The sequence below is a fragment of the Suillus discolor genome (genome assembly GCF_016758755.1).
Source record: "Suillus discolor strain FC423 chromosome Unknown F5147scaffold_28, whole genome shotgun sequence".
Classification (NCBI taxonomy): Eukaryota; Fungi; Basidiomycota; class Agaricomycetes; order Boletales; family Suillaceae; genus Suillus; species Suillus discolor.
Window position 1 is genome coordinate 388,172 of NW_024541275.1, and position 20,527 is coordinate 408,698.

The window sequence follows — 20,527 nt, forward strand, 5'->3', positions numbered from 1 at the left end:
TGAAGATGCATTGCGACACTGAGGTGATCACATTGATGGCTGGTGACATGTTGTAAGGCAATCACAATGTTCTCACACAAATGCTAACCTCCACAAAATTCAGACTACAACCACCTTGCACAATGCATGTGGTGTATACACCTGTAGCCTCATTTGCCACAGGTGTTACATGAAAAGCCATAAACATTGGGACACTTTTTTGAGCCACTGTAGATACTTGTGCGAGTGGGAGGTCCAGGATACATTGGATTTCATTTGGGTCATTCATGGAGTCAAAGAACGATTTGATTGTCCCAGTCCTTGTGGGATGGACATGATTGATTGACCGAATCATTAGATCTGCATTCTGTGTCAATCATGCAACGACACCCAGGAATTTAGATAACGTTCACCATGAATACACACAGGATGATGTGGCGTGATCACAAACCTCTCGTCAAGGTAATCCTCTGATAGGGATCCATGCAGTCTCTCATGGGATACGCCTCTGATAACAACAGGTAGATGTGTACTCAGTGCGTTCCCAACCACGGCCAATATGTCCTTTCTCCCAAGTGCATCTTGCTTCAAATGAAGAACATTTTTGGAGCTTGATGTAGAAGTTGGAAAATCGGCCATAAATCGGATAATCGGAATATCGACGGCTTTACACACATTGATATTTCCCTCACCATGAACCATAGGCAGAATAGTAGTATGACCATCTTTCCATCTCAACTTTGGACTTGCCACCGGAACCTGCTTTCCAAGCAATCCTATGGTGAGATCGAGAGACATGACTGAGACTGACGATGTTCAACGAGCACGTAGACATGACTTTTGATGTCGGATTATGTAACTGATTTCATAATGTTGTATGTTGCAATCAGACAAATATTATGGAAAAAAACACATTGAAGGTTCGGTAGCAATGCTAGTACTTCTTGGGGATACGATCAATGGGTGGTCACTGGTGCTCTGTGCAAAACTCCCGAGTTTTTAAGTTAGTTTGAAAAAACCTAAATTCTGTTAGTAGTTTGTCATGGAGCCCTGGGTGGTTGGACTAAAAGGTGTCTGTAATTTGAAATTTTATTCAATGCGGACATTTAATGAGTACAATTATTTGCATCGTTGGCAGGCCATGTAATACCAGCCATACTAAATTGTAACATTCCAATTGTACAAAGTTCAACAATCAGAACAGCATGCAGGTGTGTGAGGAATGGGAGGATCATAGTTCAGCCAGAAGAGTGAATCATATTGTGGAGCCAATCCTACAGAATTAGGTGTTTGCATTGAGACGAGATGGATATAGATATACTCACATCAGCATTTTCTGTCGCTGTTGATGACGACTCTGGAACAGTCATGAAATTTACGATGGTCAAATGTTAGGCAGGAGCAGCTGTGTTTTCGACTTCATTACCATGGTCTGCTTCTGCTACAATCTCAACATGTTCACCATCAACCAGGGAAGATCCATCATCATCTTCTCCGGTCACATCAGGATCCTCATCAATGGGGATATCAGAAACCTCAGGTATCGATGCTACTGTGGGTGTGATTTCAATTGGAATTGGGGTTGTCAAGAAAGCTGGCAATTCCATGCCATCTTTCGGACACTTTGATGGCCCACAGCCACCATCTTGCTGGGGAACATGAATGCATGTACAGCAAATCAATGAAGGACGACCTACCTTGGGTGGAGATGCATGTGAGGTTGTCCTCTTTTGCTTCCCCTCAGTGCGGTCGCTCCGATCAGGTTGCAGATCCAATTGATTGTCAATGCTATCAATGGCCATCTCTTGCAATGCATCTGTGACTGTCCCATGCTCGTCCACTACATCACTTCCCAAATTATCGTGAATCCCGTTCGTGAGCAACAGCCATGGCACAATCATATCAGACATCATGCTAGTGTCGATGTCAGTGTGATACAAAGGCATGGAAACCACATACCTAAGAGTAACTGCTGGTGGTGAGCCGACGGCCGACCGTTGTGACTGGCTATCTGCATCATCCGCTGAAGCAACTGACCGTCCCAATCTGTGAAGGATATGCCTCATGAATCGAGGACGTGTGTCAATGTGAGCAATCACAGAATATAATCTTTCCATTGCCAGTGCCTTGTAAAAATCATCCTGATTTTCGAATGACATCCCTTGTGGACTTTCCGGAATGATGAGGCCATTGACGTCTCCATCGACAGGAATCATTGCCAGCTGCCTGAATCTGAGAAGCATCCATGCACCTAACTTCAAAAAAATCTGTGAATTGCCTCGCTCGAACGCAACCTTGTTCCATGTGTCCCAGTTCTCCAGCCCAGGAGGAAGTATAATGTCGTCTAGTTCATCAGCACTGTCCTGCGACATTTCGAGGTCATATGGACATTCCTGCTGCATTATCGCAGATATTAGTGACATGCTAGGCAGATCCTGTACTAACTGACCTCCGCTTGGACGGAACCCACAGATTCATTCTCTATTCTCAACATTTGTTCCTCCTTTCCAGGTGTCCCGGTGTCCTCCACATCTTCTAACTCCTCATCCTCTGATTCAATTAGCGGATGACCTTTTCCCTTCCTTCCAGCACACTTCGCTGGGAGGGTCACCTTACAAAGTGTTGATAAGTGATGTAGAGCGGGTATCCAATTAACTTACACCTGAGTTAGATTCAACATCAGATGGGGAGCCTGCCATCCTATTCTGTTCACATTCCTTTGACTTGACTGCAGGAGATTCTGATCTCCTCTTCCCCTTTTTGATGTTCCGTGTGGCCTTAGGATTTGTCTTCCGATTTTTTGCTGTCTTCTTTGTATCTTTCTTTCCTTCAAAATTACTTGCGACCTGCTCGGTGTGGCTTTCCTATACAATATCATGCAAAGTATTGAAAAATAGAGAATTTAAACCGTACCTCCTCATCTGACACCATACTTGCAGGACGAGGCTGACGACTTCCAGCTACCTGCATTGTCGACTTTCGATCTACAGCTTTTCCGAGACATTTTGACTTGACTCCAGGTGCAATCAGTGGGGCATTGTCCTCCTCCTCATCCACATTGATCACCATTTTGTCAGAAGAATCATGCAGGTTCGTAACTGGTTCTGCAGTTGCTTTGACCATCTTGCCATTAGATGACTTACGCAACTTGCTGCCAGTGGCATTCTGAGGAGGTGCAGGCATGATTTCCACCTCAAATTGTTTATCATTTCCGCCAAAGGAGACAGATTTCAAACCCTTTTCTTGCTTTACTTTGACTTCTTCTTTGGCTTCTGTTGCTGATTGGAGCATCTGAACCATTTCAGCAGTCAAATCAGCCGGTGAACGTGTGTGTTTGAATGGACCAGCACACATGTTGTCACCATTCAAGCTGAAATGTGCATGCAATCCAGCTGCTGTGGCTAAATACAGACCACACCACATCAGGGTATATCAACAATCAAAGGATTAATCACTACTCACTATCTTGTACCTTTTTGTAAGGCTTCTTCTCTTTGAAATGACTCCAGGACCATTTCATCTTTTTCAAAGCGACTGCCTGCTGCTCCAGCGTGAATGAGCTTTCATGCAAAGCAAGTGCAATATGTAAATCAAGATGCATGGACCGCCATTTTGTAGTGACGATGTTGGTATCTGCTGTCAGCTCTCCCCTGAACGCGGATAGAATTGCTGCTAGATATGCGGAAAGGGAAATGTACAGTCGGAGCTCCTGATCTACGGTGCGTGACTTTGGAAGTGTCCCCAAGGCTTTCACGGTAGATTGATATAAATTCAATTGGTGCACAACCATTTGAATTGCATCGAGACACTTGTCGGGAACCTTCATCTATGGAATTCCTATTATATGTAAATTAAACATGATCTGCAGCAATGATGTAATGACCTCAACCATAGTTGGCGAGTGATCGCAGATGTCTAAAGAGATTGGAGCTACTGTCGGGAACATCATTGATCAGTAGCGTTAGCGAGGATAAATGCTGATGCTGAGCTTGCAAACTTTGTGGCAGTCTCGTAAAACAGAGCACGTGGGAACTAAAACCCAATTGTACATTGTGCTGGGAAAAAACAATATGATCATCGGTTCAGTAGCACTAGTCAGTTTGGTCGTTGGCCCGAGTAGTTCGTGTGGGAAATCAACATTGATTTTTGTCTGTAGCCACATACCATTCCTGTTGTTCGAAATGTTGAAATCTGGGCATTTCCGCTCTAATGTTGCAGGAGGTGCAATAGTGAATGCGCCTGAAACAAGCCCATCAGCATTCTCTCCATCACAAGATTCAGCACAAACAACAGCTTGTCCGCGTAGGATGCAACATCAGCTGATCGCTACAGCAAACTCAAAGACCAAGCGAACTTCACCAAAGTCAGATTCCCTGAAGGCCCCATATATCCAATTGACTCCGATTCTCAACAATGACTTCTCAATGGATATCGAAAATGCAGATCGACCAACAGCACCACACAATCAAATGACCAATGAAGTGAAAGAGCCAAAACTCATATGTAGCCGTAAACTTTGGATATGGTATGCATGACACCGTTATTTTAAATAGTGCTGCATATATTGTCATGATGTTGGATCGTTCATTTGGAAATGCACCGGAGATGGGTGCAATATTCCAGTTTGCATTAGCAAGAGCGAGGGAGATCGCGGCTGCATAGACGCATCCCCAGATAAACTAACAGGACATCCAAAAGTGATGGAGAAGATGTTCCTTTGCCCTCAATGCCATCATGATGTAGGAAAGCCAATCATGGTGAGTCATAAAGTAATCAGAAGCATTAATGGAGTGTTAAACTGAGATGAATAGTACAAAGTTCAAGGATACTCAGTCAGACAGGACTTTCTGCATCGAAATTATTTCCCCTTGCTCGCTATATTCCTAAGTTGGAGTGGATTTGGAAGCCAATATGGGTCAAATATTGTGAAGACCACGCTTATCGAGCACTTTGCCCTGGATTCCACTAGGGTATGCTGTTTACGCGACACTATGAACATCAGGAATGTAATTCACTATTCTGCAGCTTCATATAGCATCACGTTCTCTCAAAGCAGGAAATAGCCGCCCAATCACCATGAACCCACATTTCGAGTGGCTTGCGAGGCTGAAGCACGAGGGAAACATCTTGATCTTCATTAATACTCATTCAGATAGTGACACAGGCAATCTCATCGTTTCTTGGAATGCCATGAACCCAGTCGCAGTGCCGATCGATGAGGTGAGAAGCTGTACAATCAACATAAAGCATTAATTGATGTATGATATTGTCGGTCATTGAGCTTCTTTGCAACTACATTGGTGGAAACAATTTGAAGACTGCAAGCCAAGTGATTGCAGCTATCAACAAGGTAGATGGGGCGGGACCGTGCGTTCGTGGACTGGTCATCTGTTGCTGTGGATCGACAGGAAGATTGACAGAAAGCGCAAATCTGTTGACGCATCTCGTTGAGCGGTGAGTCATCTATGATTGGATGCAAGTATTCTTCCATTTCATATATGACATTTTAGTGACATATTTGATTTTGTTCTAACCTTCGCTGGCGTATCAACGATCGATATAGCATCATTGTCCCTGCACTAAATCGATTCATCAAGAATGTCTATGTATACGACATGGAGATGTGGGACGCGATGGAAGAATCATTTGGAGAAGACAGATACGCTTTGAACCAATTGCCGGTTTTCATATCTTATGCAACACTTAAGCCCAATCAGAACAGTCAGTGGCAACACATGGTTGACACAAGGGTGCTTGCATACAACAACCTGAAGGATGGTCGGCCTTGGGGCCTCAACATATATCAGTGTTGGAATGTGCAGTGCCAAGCACCAGCATATAACATGATTTTTCATGCACATGGGAAGCAATACTACGGAAGGCAATGGGTGGAGACAAAGATCAAATATACTTGCCTGCAATGCCGTATGATGCAAAAGGGAATTCCATGTCCATCTTGGGTCCACGCAGTGTGGTCTCAGAACTTCGGACATGTGTGGTACCAGTGGCCACTCAGCTTAGCACAAAGACACGAAATCAGGATCATAGAATAGCAGCTGCCATTTGCCATTCCAGAGCCAAACTTGCAATGAATTTTTTCTGATGTTCTGTATTCAAATATTCACAAACTATGTCAATGTTATATCACCTATCCATGAACGATGTGAACACATGATAGATTGAAAGCAGCATGGAACATGTCCCTCTGTGTTGGTGAAGACGAATATGTTTACACTGTTGAAATTGCTATACAAAAAATCCAAATCTGAGCTGCATCGAATTCTGGCCAATCCATTTTGAAATACCTTTAAATTAAGTTGTCAATATTTTCGCATCCCAATTGTGCACCATGACAACACTTCATTCATGCCCCACTTCCTATGTTTAATTTTTGTGTTTATTTATGATGGGCCAGATGTTGGCTTTAACTCTGGTATGTATGTTAATACATTGGACACTGCATGATCTCCTGCGGGCTTCATGACAACATGTGTTCGCAATATTGGGAGCAGGAGTGGATGGAATATAAGGGTGGGGGAGGGTGATTCCCATCTCATCATTATGATACATTCTGATAGATGAATACAACTGAAAGACACAAGAAATTTGTTTGCATATACTATACTTGAACTACTGAACATTCATTTTTTGAAATCACTGCCTGTGTGGTCATTCATGACAGATGCGAGAATTCAGAGTCCTAGAGCATATGGATTGTTGTTGTCTGGTTTAGAAACACATAACAGATATCGGATCACAACTGTAAAGGATGTATTGTGTTCATTTGTCTATTGGAGAGAATTGTATGATTAGCTATGCGAAATGGTACACAAATAAAAAAAGTGATATCACCCAAATTCTGTGCAAACAAGCATGCAGGGAGTCTTCATCACATAAAGCTCTCGTTGGGAGTTCAACTATCACACAATGGGCCTGCGCGTATCGAAGTTAGCATAGTGTGGTCTATAACAGATTCACTGCATACCAATGGGAGAAGCACTTTATTGTGAGTTGCGATTTGAAATACATGCTGGAACTTAAGAGAAATATCCTCAATCCAGAACTCAATTGACATGAGCAGTGAGGCCATGCCTCTCATTGCGCAAGACACGCATTTATTTTGAAGGAGAGATGCCACATGTCGAGCAATGGTTAACCAACAGTCATGATTGGAGTAGACTGTGGATCGGAAGAAATTTGGTCCTTCAGGGTCCATGAGGAAGGAGGAAATCTAGATGGTGACTTTAGTGCAATATAGAATAGATGTTTGACAACATATGATAGGTGTAAGAATTTGACTGCCAGTCTCTGACTTACGAACGAGATCTGGGATAGTGTATATGTGGTTGTGCAACAGTGTTTGTGTTACATGTGCCTTTCCATTGTCCTGTAATTGAAGGCTCTGGGCAGCAAATATGACTGGACATCCAGGTTTTGATAGACCTCGTCTTTGCTGTGCTGCAACTGTAGCCATAGTGGAGTGAGCTTTCTTGGGCTCCCATAACCGTGACTTTAATGGAAGTGAGATGGGGAAATTTTCCATCTCCTCCACTTCCTCATCATCAGGAATTTTGTCATGGTCGTTCAATAAATTAATGTCGCATATCGTACTAGGATCTTGAACAACACTAAATGTATCGTTAAAATCTCTATTACAAGTTCTAGAAAGTTCTGGATGCAGTGATCGACTTTGAGACACATCACCAGAATTATCGTAGTGACTGTGTGGTGAGGGAATCAATGAATCATCGTCCTGCTTGAATGAATTCATCCTTAACATGAAAGATGACAGGTGATTTTGAAGCATACAGCATTTTTTCTTTGTCTTTTTTCTCCGGTTGCAGAGTATCGTCACCAGTTGTTCTATGAGACAGTTCCTGAACTTATGGAACATCAATGCTTGCATGGTCGAAGGATATGTAATCTTCATTCTGAATGTCGGTTTGTACACCACTATCCAATGTGGCACGGCTGCTAGCCAACGAGCCTGAGTGTTGACAAATAGACTCAGATTGTACACCAATTGTGACCATCGGTTTGGCAGTGTGGTGGATATTGATATCCTGTGATGTTCCGGAATCAGCTATGCATGTATCAATATTAATTTCCAAGTATAATACCAAAGACATTATTGGACGATCCATGGGTATCGACAATTCATCTGCATTGCTGTCTGGCTCAGTGGACCCAAGGGTCTGGCCATATTCGATGACACATTCAGTATTAAATCATGATGCATAAAGGGCACGACCAGCAGCAGTGAAAAATCTTGCCATTGAACCACGGTCCACAGATAACTGTTGGCATATCACCATCATCTCTGCCATAGCAAATATTTCCAAGAACTCTTCTGTATTTTGTGCTGTTACAAGCAAACCATTAGCCACGAGGTTCTCCAATAGCTCGTTATAATCAATGGCTTGGATCTCTCGAAAATGCATCGCGATATGGCTAGGGAGCCATCTCCCAAAGCCGCCAACAAGGATTTGGTGTGCATATCCACCAAGAGTACTGAGTGCCATACTGCGACAATTTATATCGAAGGGAAGTGGGAACTTTGGGAACGGATTCAACTGCTGTGAGTCCTATATTAATCAAATAAATGCACATGACATGCTGTAAACTGCACATACCACATCTGGATCATCCAATACAAGTGTTATATGAGCCGATGAACATGCAGAAACCAGGATATCGATCGATGTTGTGGATACAGCTGGGTGCTCAACTGCATTGATGGAGGCATCAATTGCACTTAGTAGGTGCTCGAGATCTTCACTGCCTCCACATCCCTGTAATGCTGCACAAAAATCATGCTTGCGGCATTTTGTTTTGTGATAGGTCCTCCAATCGACTAAATAGCATGGTTAGGGCCGCAGGACTCATAAAATAACGGAATACAAACGAAAAACCAGGATATCTGAACACTGGCCATTCTTGAGGGCTTCAAAGGTAACACCATGAGCTGTATGCAATGCCTGCCGATCATCATCATCAAAGCCATCACCCATGTGATCCATCCAGAGGTAATAGTCCAATGCCGGTGATCTGAAGTCTCCATGGAGCAGATTTGGAGATCCTCCAGCATTGTCCAGAAATGCGATGCGTACTTCATGTAAATATTTTATGACAGAAAGATAAGTATTTCGGACAGTAGTAGCTTCACCACCAGATGAATCCCACAGGTGTTCTACTACTTTTTTGTAAATTCCAAACTTTTTGTTCAGGGCATACAGGGGTAAGTGATAGTGAGCCGCTATTGGACATCCCTTGCGTGATCCAGTGACCTTGAGTGAGCATTGTCCATCAACATCTTGAATGGTCCATTTTGTCTTCAAAAACTGTTTTGCATCATTTGAGCTCCATTCTTGGAAGTAACACAACAGATTCATGGAGGGATTATGTGGATATGTCACTGCACCCAACTGATCGTCCTTCATATATCTAATTCCGCTGCAATCAGAGCTAATATTCCTTATATTGTCAATGACAAATTTGTGTGTCAATGCAGGGCTGGATACAAGGCGCTCATCAAATATTGCCATTGGAAGACATAGCGAGCGCTCAAACTGCTGACAGGGTGAAACATGCACATCACCAGAATTTCGACTGAAATAAAGGCAACCATTATCTCAGGGAAATCTCATGTAATCAGAAAATAAACCGAATGTAGACAAGCGCCCCATGTTTCCGGAAAATAATCACTTTGAATGCCTGGAATTCCTCATATGTACATACATACAACGAGCTCCCTGTTTGAAAATCGCTAAGTCCCACCTATAGTACAGCTGAAGGGCACACACTCACAGTATTCCGTGGGCGCTCATCATTGTCTCTCACAATGATGGCGTGCATTGCATCCTGCTTTCTCCGCAATACTCATCATCTTCGCACTGTTTACAGTACTACAGCTTGCCTGGGACAACTAGGAAGGTTTAGTTTGCCGTTGGAATGCGCTTGGATGGTGTATGTGCAGCCAATGTTTGCTCTCTGCAAACCGACACTTGAGCAACTCAACAAGATTATGGACAGGTTTGTGAGCGAAATGATTCAGCCATATTCTGGTATGTCATGCTGTTTTAAACAGTGAGACGATCTATCTATGTGATAGGGCACAAGTATCGAATATACGGACACCGCGACACGAGCACAAGTTTCCTGTTGACTCTGTTGTCAATACTGAGGTGTCCGATTCACCTGCCAGCCGCAAGCTCGAGGGACTTGCATTGCTTTCATAAAAATTGTTTATGTACCCACAACGTGAAACACCATCATATTACCTTGCTGATCTGCTTGGCTTTGATCTAGAATGTAAGTTATTGTGACTGACATGTATCTGTTCTCTGACTTATTTGCAGGTTTCAAATTATGAGATCCCTGGGACTGACACTCTCATCCTTTGCTTTGGATACCGTTGTCGCTCCTACATCCTCCTGGTGAGTGCCTCGGACTGCAATACTCATATCTGACTCGAATGCCCGAGGTTGAAATGGGTCGAGGAATGTTGCAGGACCAGATCCACTATCTCCCACTTCCCATTCAGCTGGTCATGGTCGCTTTCCACCAGCCACACCACTGCTAGGTATGGTTTCCGGCTTCCTTTTCGTGCCTGCTGCTGATCATGGCTTGATAGTACCAGGTGGCCTGAAGGAGACACTGACTGGCTGATTGGGCACATTTCTTGTGAGGCCCGCCATAGCTATGGTCTGGAAAGGGTGCAGCATAGGTGTACAGGTCAAAATGTGCAGGATGCGAGGCTGGAAGAACGGAATTGAGTGCATTAGAGCGATTCCTAGCCTACCACAAATTGATTTGTTTCGATTAGCTTGATCATGTGCAAAATATGGCTTCTGATTATTCAGGGGAAATGAGTTCCTTTATTGAGCGATAATTTGCTGATGACTTTGACAAATGGTAAAACATAGGTTACTTGTTTATCTTATGGTTATCTGCTGTATGTCTTTCCGTTACTTGATGTTTCCACAACATTGTCCCCTACCATTATTTGACCCCAATTTCCAGTGCATGGGGCTAAATATATTGTAGAAATGGAGTCACTCAATCAGCGATGTATCATATTGAGACTGATTGAATTAAAGTTCTAGAGAAAGGCTAGATAGCTGCAGCCTTTGTATAAGTGAGACAGTAGTATTAAGGAACATCTTCATCAGCAATTGGGAGCATCGCTTCCTTTAGCATGTCCTCCCATCCATCACGTAGTCGTCCAAGTGTTGCAGCCTCCTCTATGAGCGCATTTCCCCACATCAATAACAATGAATTGCCCACTATTCCACATGGCCCCCCTCATCGAATTGGCATTGTCAAGATTGATAGAAACTGTGGGTCGAAATGCGCATCCAGATACATGGATGATAGGCTAGCCTTTACAGGTTTGTGTAGCCGACACCCATGAATTTCAAGGCATGGCTCATTGAACCACTGTTGACACTTTCGGCAGTATCATTGTAGTGTCATCGGTGATGAGAATGGGGGATCACACTTCTGGCATGCACACTTAGTGGCTGTCTGAGTATTCTACATATTTTATGAGGTTCAGGACCGGTAGAAGCAAAGGGTATTCACATACATGGACATTCACCCCATCAACTGAACCATGCTTCCTGTCCTTCGAGAACTGGATATTGATAGTCCAACGATTGTATAGAGTCTTTAATGGTTTTTGAGGCTGCTCTAAATCACCCTCATCATATGGCAGAATAGTTGCATGATCTGAAGGCCATGCAGGAAAGTCGATATAATTGACAGATTGTGTATATATCGATAGAAACATACCCTCAACACAAGACATATCAACTATGGACCTATGATCACTGAGGACAAGCTCATATTCACCGACACAGGCCGCAAGACTAAATGAAAACATTTGTGAAAAACATTTCAGTGATTGCAAAATAAAAATGTACTCAATGCTTTCATCTTCTAAGTCTATTCTTTGGTAATAACATTGAATATTCAGCCAGACGTCCTGTCGATGTATATTTAATTAAGTAATGTAGAGCAAAGTGGCGAATACACATGCCTGTACTCGACCAGTCTTCAGATATATCTCAACCACATTACCATACCAGTATGACATTACTGGAAGACTCCCATCTTCCATTGGAACTGCACGTTTGTCGGCTGGATCTAATGAGATGCTGCAAATGGTCCATAAAGATCAATGTCAAAATACACAAACAAAGTCTTACTCTTCCCCTACTCGAATTACCATCCTATCATCACTAATACAATCAGGGTCAGTAGTTGAATTGTAAACCCCTGATTATACAAAGTCATATAAGTTGACATTAGCAATTGAAATATCACTGACAGGCTAGAAATAGACGTACATTCCAATGAGGTGCACTGTCTCAATGTGCGAAGCTTGGGATGATAGCTTCGCATAGGAGGTAATTTTCTTCTCCCATCTAGATGTGATGTGCAGCTGGTGATTGATGGTCGGCTGGACATAAGGATTGGAATAAGCTTTCAAATGCGAAGAAGAGGGATGAGCGTCCAAATTCACATTCATCTGGCTTTTTTTTATTGCTAGACACATGTGCTGCTATCGCATATGGCAGACAGATCATAAATCATTTGTGGCGAGACCAGGGGGCTGTTCTTATGGCATACCTTGAGGTGTTAGATCATCCCATGGAGTAGATCGGACATTATTTTATAAACTGTTCATTTAACATTCAATTGAAGCGAAACCTTAACAGAACCGAAAAATGCAAATACTACTACAGTAAGGGCCCAGTGGCTGCATGGGGATTCCACATTTAACAAGCGATCACCTGGCCCAGATTTATATTCAGTTGATGGAGTGCGTGATTTTGACACATGGATGGTCTAGTGCATTGTTGAAAATGATGTGATATAAATATTGAGATGGTTCCCTGAGTGCGATGTATCACTCATACTGAGGTTCACAATGTCTGATGGCCGAAGAAGATTCTGTTGATATTCTGCAGCAAATATTTGAGTTGAAGATCCTGGATTGGGACCCAAAAGGTTCAAGAATATTGGACACTCATTATGAATAACAAACCTGCAACATTTTTGCAGCAATTGAACATTGCCAAAATGTGAATCAAGGGATGGATGATGTCACAAGGCACAAGCCAAAGAGAGGCAGGCCAAAGAAGTGAGTTGTACAGCATTGTGAGTCCATGTGCTCAACAACTATTTATACTTTCAATTGATCCTGTTGTGCAGGTAGCAAGCCAAGCACACACCTTCCAACAGATGAATCAGCTCAGAACATCAAGAATAAAAATCACCATCTCATTCATGCCACAGCCAGCCCAATACCAGACCATTTCAAAGCAAAGCCTCACAACCCTAATATTAAGGGAATTAATCAAGGATTCACAACTATAATATGCAATGATGAAGAGCGGGGGGAGCTTTCAGGATGAAGAGTGGGATGAAACTGATATCCTGCAGAAGATCCTTACATCTGATATCTTGGATTGGAATCCAGAGTTTTCATCAACTGCAAAGCATATCACAGATGATGGATTGAATGTAGATGAACAGGTAATTGCAAGGTTGACAGGAATATCATACAGGAATGACTGAAGTGAAGGATCATTCAAAGGAACATCACCCTCGGTGTCCATGTGGATGACCAGCGAAGAAACCAACAACACAAGGTGAGTCACTACATGTAACCTTGACATGCAATCACATGAACATTCAAGAAGGAAACAAAGTCAGGAAAATTGTTCCTATGGACAAAGTATCATCAGTAGAGGATGTGCAGAATGTTAATTCAGGATACCTGATCAGGGCCACCAGCAACCCAGTGTATAAAGACCAACAGGCAAGGACATATCTTATGTATTGTGTGGGTGATATTGATGTGTTACACAGGCAGATCAAATCACAATTGACGAACATGTCATGGAAGAAGAACTTGTCGCATCCAATGATGATATCCCATCTATGAAGGAGGATGCATTTAGAAAACATGTATCTCCTACTAAGTGATATTGAGGGTGTCCAAAAAAATGAGTAAGGCATGCTAGAGTCACCAGTCAGTCATGTTGTAACTCCTTATGAAAGGCAAATGCCATTTAAATTGAATTTACAGAGTCCACAAACCTTGTGAATCATGAATCATCCTTGATGTCTCTTGGATTGGACAATGCACAAAGAAATGACGACCTACAATGCATGAGGTCCTGTGAGCATAAATGATCCTTCATCTGATACCTCGCCACGGTATTAATGCTTTTGATTAGGAAGTCCGGCACCATCCATAGGGAGAGTAGTGGATGATGAATACAGGCCATCTCCATCATTATTAGCCACAGTACGGTCACCATCAGTTGAGGTTCAAATACATGCAATAGCTGAACTGACAGTTGAGGAAATCACCTGTGAGCTTAGCACAATACTGATGTAACTTGAAACACTAAGTCTTCCTAACCACAGCTCGTGTGATGGCCCAACCATTGTTTTGGACATCTGTCTGGAACAACTGGAGTACCCTTGGGGTAGACCAATGGCTGGACACCACAGTGGCTAATTTCTATTTGGCCCATCTGTGGTATGAGATGAATGATACATCACACATGAGATATGTCGATGTATATACAGCGAGGATGAACCACATAACAGCTGAAGAAAAGGAGCTCTTCAAGAGGAATTATTTCCTGCCTCGTGAAAGAAGATGTCCAATGGTCCCTGTTGGATTCATAGTGCATCATTCTCAATATTTCTTTGCGGTCATATTTGACTATCAGCAACAGAGAGCTCATGTACTGGGTCGCCACATATCTGAAGATGCCATGAATGTTGATGGAGTGGATCCGCATGACTGGGAAGATTGGGGTGGACCGGAATATTGGAGGAGAATTGGAGACCTTCACGAATGGAGTCTAGGGGACGCTTCTGATGTCTCTGTGATCACAAAGGATTGGATGCAGAATGGACTCGACTGTGGACCAATTGCATGCTCTGTCCTCAAGCAATATCTTGCCTCAGGAATCAACGAGGGTGGCAACTTACCTGTGTTTGTAGTCCAATGTGGCCATGTGTTGTGCATGATTGCTGGTCATGTCAAGCTCAGCTGCAGCGACTATCTCATGCTTCTGGATAGCTCACGAGATGATTGGAGAGAGGATGAGTTGCCAGATGAACATCTCATCAATGACATTCAGAATGGAAGGCACCAGGCCAAATGCCTGCAGCTCTTGCAGAAACTGACTGTTCTCAGTACAACCTGCCAAATGTGTCAACGTCCCATAATCAGGATGGATGGAGATCAGCAATCAAATTCTGGTCAGGATGGGCATGGAGCCATAGTGGATGAGGATGGTGTGGATGATGAGTGGAATGATGATGAAGACGCACTAGGAATGGCCTTACCACCTGGGAGAAAGGAAACCATAGCAAAGCTTTTACAAGCAAATATCCAACTGACTGTATCTCGGGATCGCAAAGCTATAGTACCTTGTTCTATTGGGACACACCTTCAACTCGAGCCCGAGATTCCACCTGATCTCAATGGTAAAGCTGATTCACAATGATCCAAGTCTGCCTTGGCAACTCGTAGAAAGGTAACAAATTGGAATCTAGTAAGCAATAGGCGATTTCCACATCCGATTGCTCCATGCCCCTTAGTGGCATACACTGGGAGGAGGTGGCTTCAGGATGACCGCAAATTTGACGACTATGAAGATGGACCTACAATCGAGATGTTGTCAACTTCAAGGGATATATCTCGGACAATGACAGTTCAGGCTGGAGGATTGAAGATCTCCACTGCTTGGGTAGACTGGGTCAATCATGGGTACCACATCACCCCAGGTTCATTCCACATATTCTATCAATGTGATCCTATAGCCACTATGGACCACATCATGCCTATCGGTACAACCGACTCCTATGATTCTGCAAATCAGGTTCCAGATCGCGTCACAGGTGCATATAGCCTTGCCAGGCGAGGGTCAGCTCAAGCAGGAGGCCAGAACACGGAGATCACAGACGTGGAAATCATGTCTGCCTCTGAACTCATTGACTCTGTTGAATACGATCCACCACTAAATGATGCATGTAGGTTCGGACACAAATTCTTTGTCTGTGGCTGCACCAGCCTTCATGATGATCATGGTCCTGCCCTGTATGTCGACCTCGAACGGGATGCAGTACAATTTTCAGAAGATGATATAGAGATATTGGTGGACATAGACAGTATAATTTGGACCACAAAGGTATTCCGATGCAAGGGGTCTGTTGGGATATATATCACTCCGCCATTCCAAACAAAACCTGGCATATTCAAGCACAATCACACATATGTCGACATCCTCATTCCACAGTCAGAAGAAGATGCAAGGGCACCTGGTGGGAGAACAGAATGGTTGTCGAAAAGATTTCCGATGTCTGCAATTCCTCATGCCTGTATTGGGCAGATATCATCAGCTTCCTCAACACTCAATCTTTATATCGCATTTCCAAGGATGATCCATACACATCTAGTGAATGGTCGAAGAATCACGCTAATGCCCAAAGATGTCTTGGACATTTTCTGGGATAGAGTTCTGCTTCCATCCATAGAAAATTCCACAGACGTCAGCTGGGTACCATACATAAAGCACACATTGGAGGAGGCACGATACAAGTCATGAGGTACAAATGGAGGAAAGGGTCGATGGGGATCTCCAAAGGCCATTCCTCTGTCAGATGATGACTTCAGGGATGTGCAAGCATGCATGGAAGATTGTGTACACGATGGAGAGAGTGAACTCAGCATGTTTGGATCATTCTTCTTCATTCTCAAGGGCAAGGGAATAAAGCTGCTCACAAAGGATGGTCAGAGGGGGCGATTTTCAGGACCAGAGGAGGCATTGTGTCGCAATTTATCTGACCTTGATTGGACATATATGATAAACCGGAAGCATGGAGAACTGCTTGTAGATGTGGGGATCTCATTCACACCGCACTCCACAGATATTCCAGTCATAGGATTATGGAGATTAGATGCATTGGAAGCATTATTTGGGGCAGGAGGATTCAAGAGAGGGGAGATACATCATCACAACACACTCTCAAGATATGGGGCATTGCAGGCCGAGATGCAGCAGGAGAGATCCCAGCAGATGCACATCGCATTCAGGAGCACCTACAACCTATACTACAAGTCGATCAGGACAAACAGCAACCAAGGTAACTTTGCTTCAGACAGCGATGCCTACAAGCTCTCCCCGTCATATATGACTGAATGTTTTAAAATTGCAAAACCTCTGGATGGTTGCAAGGACAAGATGTATGGTGTCAGGGATGAGTATAGGGTCAGTGGACATGTGGCCAAAATAATACTGGACAATATAGACATCAAGGTCAGTGATATACGCTTCATTCATAATTTATTTGTTGATTGAGTGACTTGGGCGATGATTTCTATGTAGGCTAAGGAATATTTGCAATCAGATCCAATACTGTGGATTCCATCCAAGATCTGGTTTGAGCTTATTAGGAGACATGTGAGGGAGATTCAGAGAACTCAAATATCCATTGTGAAAAAGAATCCTCCAAATCTCAGCATCCTCACTGGCGTGCTGAACCACATGCTTCGCTCGACCACATCAACCCCTATCATCTATGATTCTCATGTCCATGAATCTCTTGCCCTTCTTTATATAGAAATGTTTTGGAGACCGCAGGGATGTTTTTCCTACAAGACTTCAACCTTGGAAGCGAGACGTGCTTGGAGGAGGTGCAGCAAATAGATGATGTGAATGTGCTAGCCCTCATGGGTGTAAATGCAAAGGATCACAGGAATAGAGCTGTAGAAAGGATCGATTCATGGAAGAACACAGGATCAGAAGAGGACTATCCCCTTGGTCACACACCAACATAGACTCAACTGAAGGCAGCAATTCAAAGCTCGCCTGGACTGATAATGAGACCATGGTCATGGTCACCCAGGTTGCTCAATGCTCAACTAGCTGTTGGACGTCTGATTGTCATGTTCACTAGGCAAACATGGCTCATGCTGATGGAAGATGTCTTGAAAGGAATTAGGCCCTACCCTAACAATCTTAAGGAGGCAATGAAGTGTTGGATGACAACCAGCATCGATGACACTCTTGCTTCAGTGGCCTTCGAAGTATGTAATGCTGGGCTGCAGGATAATAGAGGTGTAACTCCAGGTCGCATGAGTCCTAGGTCGAGGGCATTTGGGGACCGTTCCGTAATGTTCTTTCCTGATCCTGAAGCCTCATATAGGAACAACACTCAATGGTCTTTGCTGTGGGATGGAGATGGATACATTACAGAGTTTCACAGGACGATAAAGACAATGGATTGCTATCAGCAGGCAACACTTAAGCAAGGATTGCGCGACGTATTTTCAGAACTTCATTGTCTTCCTGCAAGTGGTGCAAGGGTGTGGACACAAAAGAACAATGCAATAGTGTTCACAACAAATCCTGCATTTTACAGGATTCACTGTGTTGGAAGGGCAGGCGAGAGTCAGAGGAAGGTCATCAAAGGATGTCACACAATGAAGCTGATCAAAGGAAAACGCATCTTCGCAGCTGACCTGATGGATTTCCAACCATTTGATGTTGATGAGAATCGGAGGAGAAAGACGGAGAGGCAGAAGTGTCGAGAGATTCAGAAGAAAATGACTATGACAAGGAAAAACAAGAGGGTACCCCCTCCACTACGTCCTCGCATGTCCAGACCATTTCCCATGGATGTGCAAGAAGATTTAGAAGATGATGTTGCCATGGACATTGATTAGTACATAGATACAATGTAAAATATATCAGTGCCACTGCTATGAACCATCTAAACATACTGGTTATACCACATGTATTTATGAAGATCATATTCTAAGATTGGTCACTCATAGTCATACTTTCTCAGCCAATGTTTGAATTTGTCGGTCATTATTTGATTTGTATCAATCCAATTAGTAGTTATCCTTGGTGCAATATGGATGGTTTAACTCATATGAAGGGTGACACAAATGGAATAAGCTCTCAGAACTGCAAAGAAAAATATATATGGCTTAGAAAGCTGGAGAAAGAAGACAATCCAACTATTATAAATGATTCAATCTTTATGCAAGGTGATACTATCACAAGAAACTCCAAGAAGTAAAAATGTTGACACCATTATCAATTCTTTGACCGTCATGGAGGGTGACACCAACAATATAAACTCCAAGAATTACAAACAAACAACAAACAAACAAAAAAATTTAGCAAGTGAGAATGAAAATGTGAGAGAGAACAATTCAAAATGAACTCTCATAATATTTGGTATTAAAAAGCCCTAGGCAGTGAAAATAGCTGGTACCATTATGAACATTTGGACAGCCATAGAAAAGTGACAACCAGCTAAATCAACTGAGAAAATTGAAATCACTGGCCCAATTATTAATAGTGAGACTCCCATGGAGGAGCCACAACCAGAAAAAAAGTTAAAGGTTATAGCTCACACCATTTTCAACAGTGACATGCCCATGGAGAAGTGACAACCAGCCAAAGAAGCCCTCAGATCCAGTTTAGAACATGTCAGAAATAGAGTGATATAGAAAGGGGAAGAAAGAAGCAGCAAATATTTGGTTCAGGTTCACCAAGGTTTTGTGCATGTCAGTAGTGTCACCCCTGTAATGTTGCTTCATGAAATGATTGATTTGTTCAGCCTTAGTATGACTTGCCTGTATTTCAAAAATACTCATTATAAAGGTTAATGGACCCTAAGATACTGATCACAACACTCACTTAGTGAGAAAACAGTGTGTTACAAAGTGATGCTGGATGTCAGCTATGTCACCCATGTGATGCTGCCTCACCAAATAGTTGATCCTTTCAGCCTTTAATAAATCCTTGATTAGTGTGAGCCATGATGTAGCTGTGAGCTGGCTTTGTCTCCTACCATCCTTCATGCCAGACACAGCCAAACCAATGGCAAATTGGGTAAGAGAACTTTCATAGAGTCTAGAGCTTCCTGCCTTTTCAACCAGATGGAGGCATCCAAGCATGTAGCAAGTTCCTCGAGGGGAGATCTGACTGTAATATTTGCTGCAGTGCAGCACTGCTTCACTATAGGTATAAGTGTACATGAGTGGTATATATATATATTTGAATACTGGACTAGGCCGGAACGAGAATCAAGAGCATATGGCAAGGTTAAAATACTTCAGTAAAGCAACAAATAAGACCGTCCCATACTTACAAAATAATATAATATGGGACATATGTGGGCTTGTATTGCAATGTGTTCCAGCGGGTGTTGGAATCCTTTATTAGTGTGAGCCATGATACAGCTGTGAGCTGGTTTTGTCTCCTACCATCCTCCCTGCCAGACACAGCCAACTTAATGGCATATTGGGCAAGAGAACTTTTATAGAGTCCAGAGCTTCCTGCCTCTCCGACTAGATGGAAATCATGGCAGGACAATGATTTAAACCTAGTCCTTCCCAACTCTGGGGGGAGGGGGGGACATCTCAACCACCAGACCATCCAGTCATTACAGTGAGAGACAAAGATGTGAGGAAGGCAAAGATAGTGATTTCACGACT

At 43.1% G+C, this 20,527-nt stretch overlaps 7 protein-coding genes across 7 annotated transcripts; 3 read left to right on the forward strand and 4 right to left on the reverse strand.

Moving 5' to 3' along the window:
* Positions 1-272: 272 nt before the first annotated feature.
* On the reverse strand, positions 273-777 carry F5147DRAFT_652959 (uncharacterized protein; the record flags this gene model as incomplete). The annotated part of the gene is made up of 2 exons (XM_041433725.1): positions 273-339; positions 431-777. The coding sequence occupies 2 exons, from the start codon at positions 775-777 to the stop codon at positions 273-275; spliced, it is 414 nt and encodes a 137-aa protein (XP_041292758.1).
* Positions 778-1,370: 593 nt separating this feature from the next.
* F5147DRAFT_773822 (uncharacterized protein) lies at positions 1,371-3,805 on the reverse strand (the record flags this gene model as incomplete). Its single annotated transcript, XM_041441516.1, has 7 exons — positions 1,371-1,628; positions 1,677-1,893; positions 1,939-2,372; positions 2,429-2,590; positions 2,640-2,843; positions 2,893-3,380; positions 3,442-3,805. 7 exons carry the CDS (start codon positions 3,803-3,805, stop codon positions 1,371-1,373), a joined length of 2,127 nt encoding a protein of 708 aa, XP_041292759.1.
* A 598-nt stretch (positions 3,806-4,403) lies between these two features.
* F5147DRAFT_652961 (uncharacterized protein) lies at positions 4,404-6,032 on the forward strand (the record flags this gene model as incomplete). Its single annotated transcript, XM_041433726.1, has 6 exons — positions 4,404-4,504; positions 4,613-4,736; positions 4,791-4,949; positions 5,005-5,199; positions 5,261-5,346; positions 5,543-6,032. 6 exons carry the CDS (start codon positions 4,404-4,406, stop codon positions 6,030-6,032), a joined length of 1,155 nt encoding a protein of 384 aa, XP_041292760.1.
* Positions 6,033-8,207: 2,175 nt separating this feature from the next.
* Positions 8,208-9,524, reverse strand: F5147DRAFT_773823 (uncharacterized protein; the record flags this gene model as incomplete). Its single annotated transcript, XM_041441517.1, has 3 exons — positions 8,208-8,564; positions 8,613-8,833; positions 8,885-9,524. 3 exons carry the CDS (start codon positions 9,522-9,524, stop codon positions 8,208-8,210), a joined length of 1,218 nt encoding a protein of 405 aa, XP_041292761.1.
* A 443-nt stretch (positions 9,525-9,967) lies between these two features.
* F5147DRAFT_538928 (uncharacterized protein) lies at positions 9,968-10,205 on the forward strand (the record flags this gene model as incomplete). Its single annotated transcript, XM_041430205.1, has 2 exons — positions 9,968-10,043; positions 10,099-10,205. Coding segments are annotated over 2 exons (183 nt in total), but the record flags the coding sequence as incomplete, so codon positions are not given.
* Positions 10,206-11,363: 1,158 nt separating this feature from the next.
* Positions 11,364-12,450, reverse strand: F5147DRAFT_652963 (uncharacterized protein; the record flags this gene model as incomplete). Its single annotated transcript, XM_041433727.1, has 7 exons — positions 11,364-11,427; positions 11,495-11,514; positions 11,567-11,709; positions 11,773-11,849; positions 12,066-12,137; positions 12,189-12,258; positions 12,330-12,450. 7 exons carry the CDS (start codon positions 12,448-12,450, stop codon positions 11,364-11,366), a joined length of 567 nt encoding a protein of 188 aa, XP_041292763.1.
* Positions 12,451-14,112: 1,662 nt separating this feature from the next.
* Positions 14,113-18,739, forward strand: F5147DRAFT_652964 (uncharacterized protein; the record flags this gene model as incomplete). Its single annotated transcript, XM_041433728.1, has 8 exons — positions 14,113-14,170; positions 14,250-14,366; positions 14,422-15,498; positions 15,613-16,612; positions 16,688-17,330; positions 17,400-17,603; positions 17,648-17,834; positions 17,940-18,739. The coding sequence occupies 8 exons, from the start codon at positions 14,113-14,115 to the stop codon at positions 18,737-18,739; spliced, it is 4,086 nt and encodes a 1,361-aa protein (XP_041292764.1).
* Positions 18,740-20,527: the final 1,788 nt, after the last annotated feature.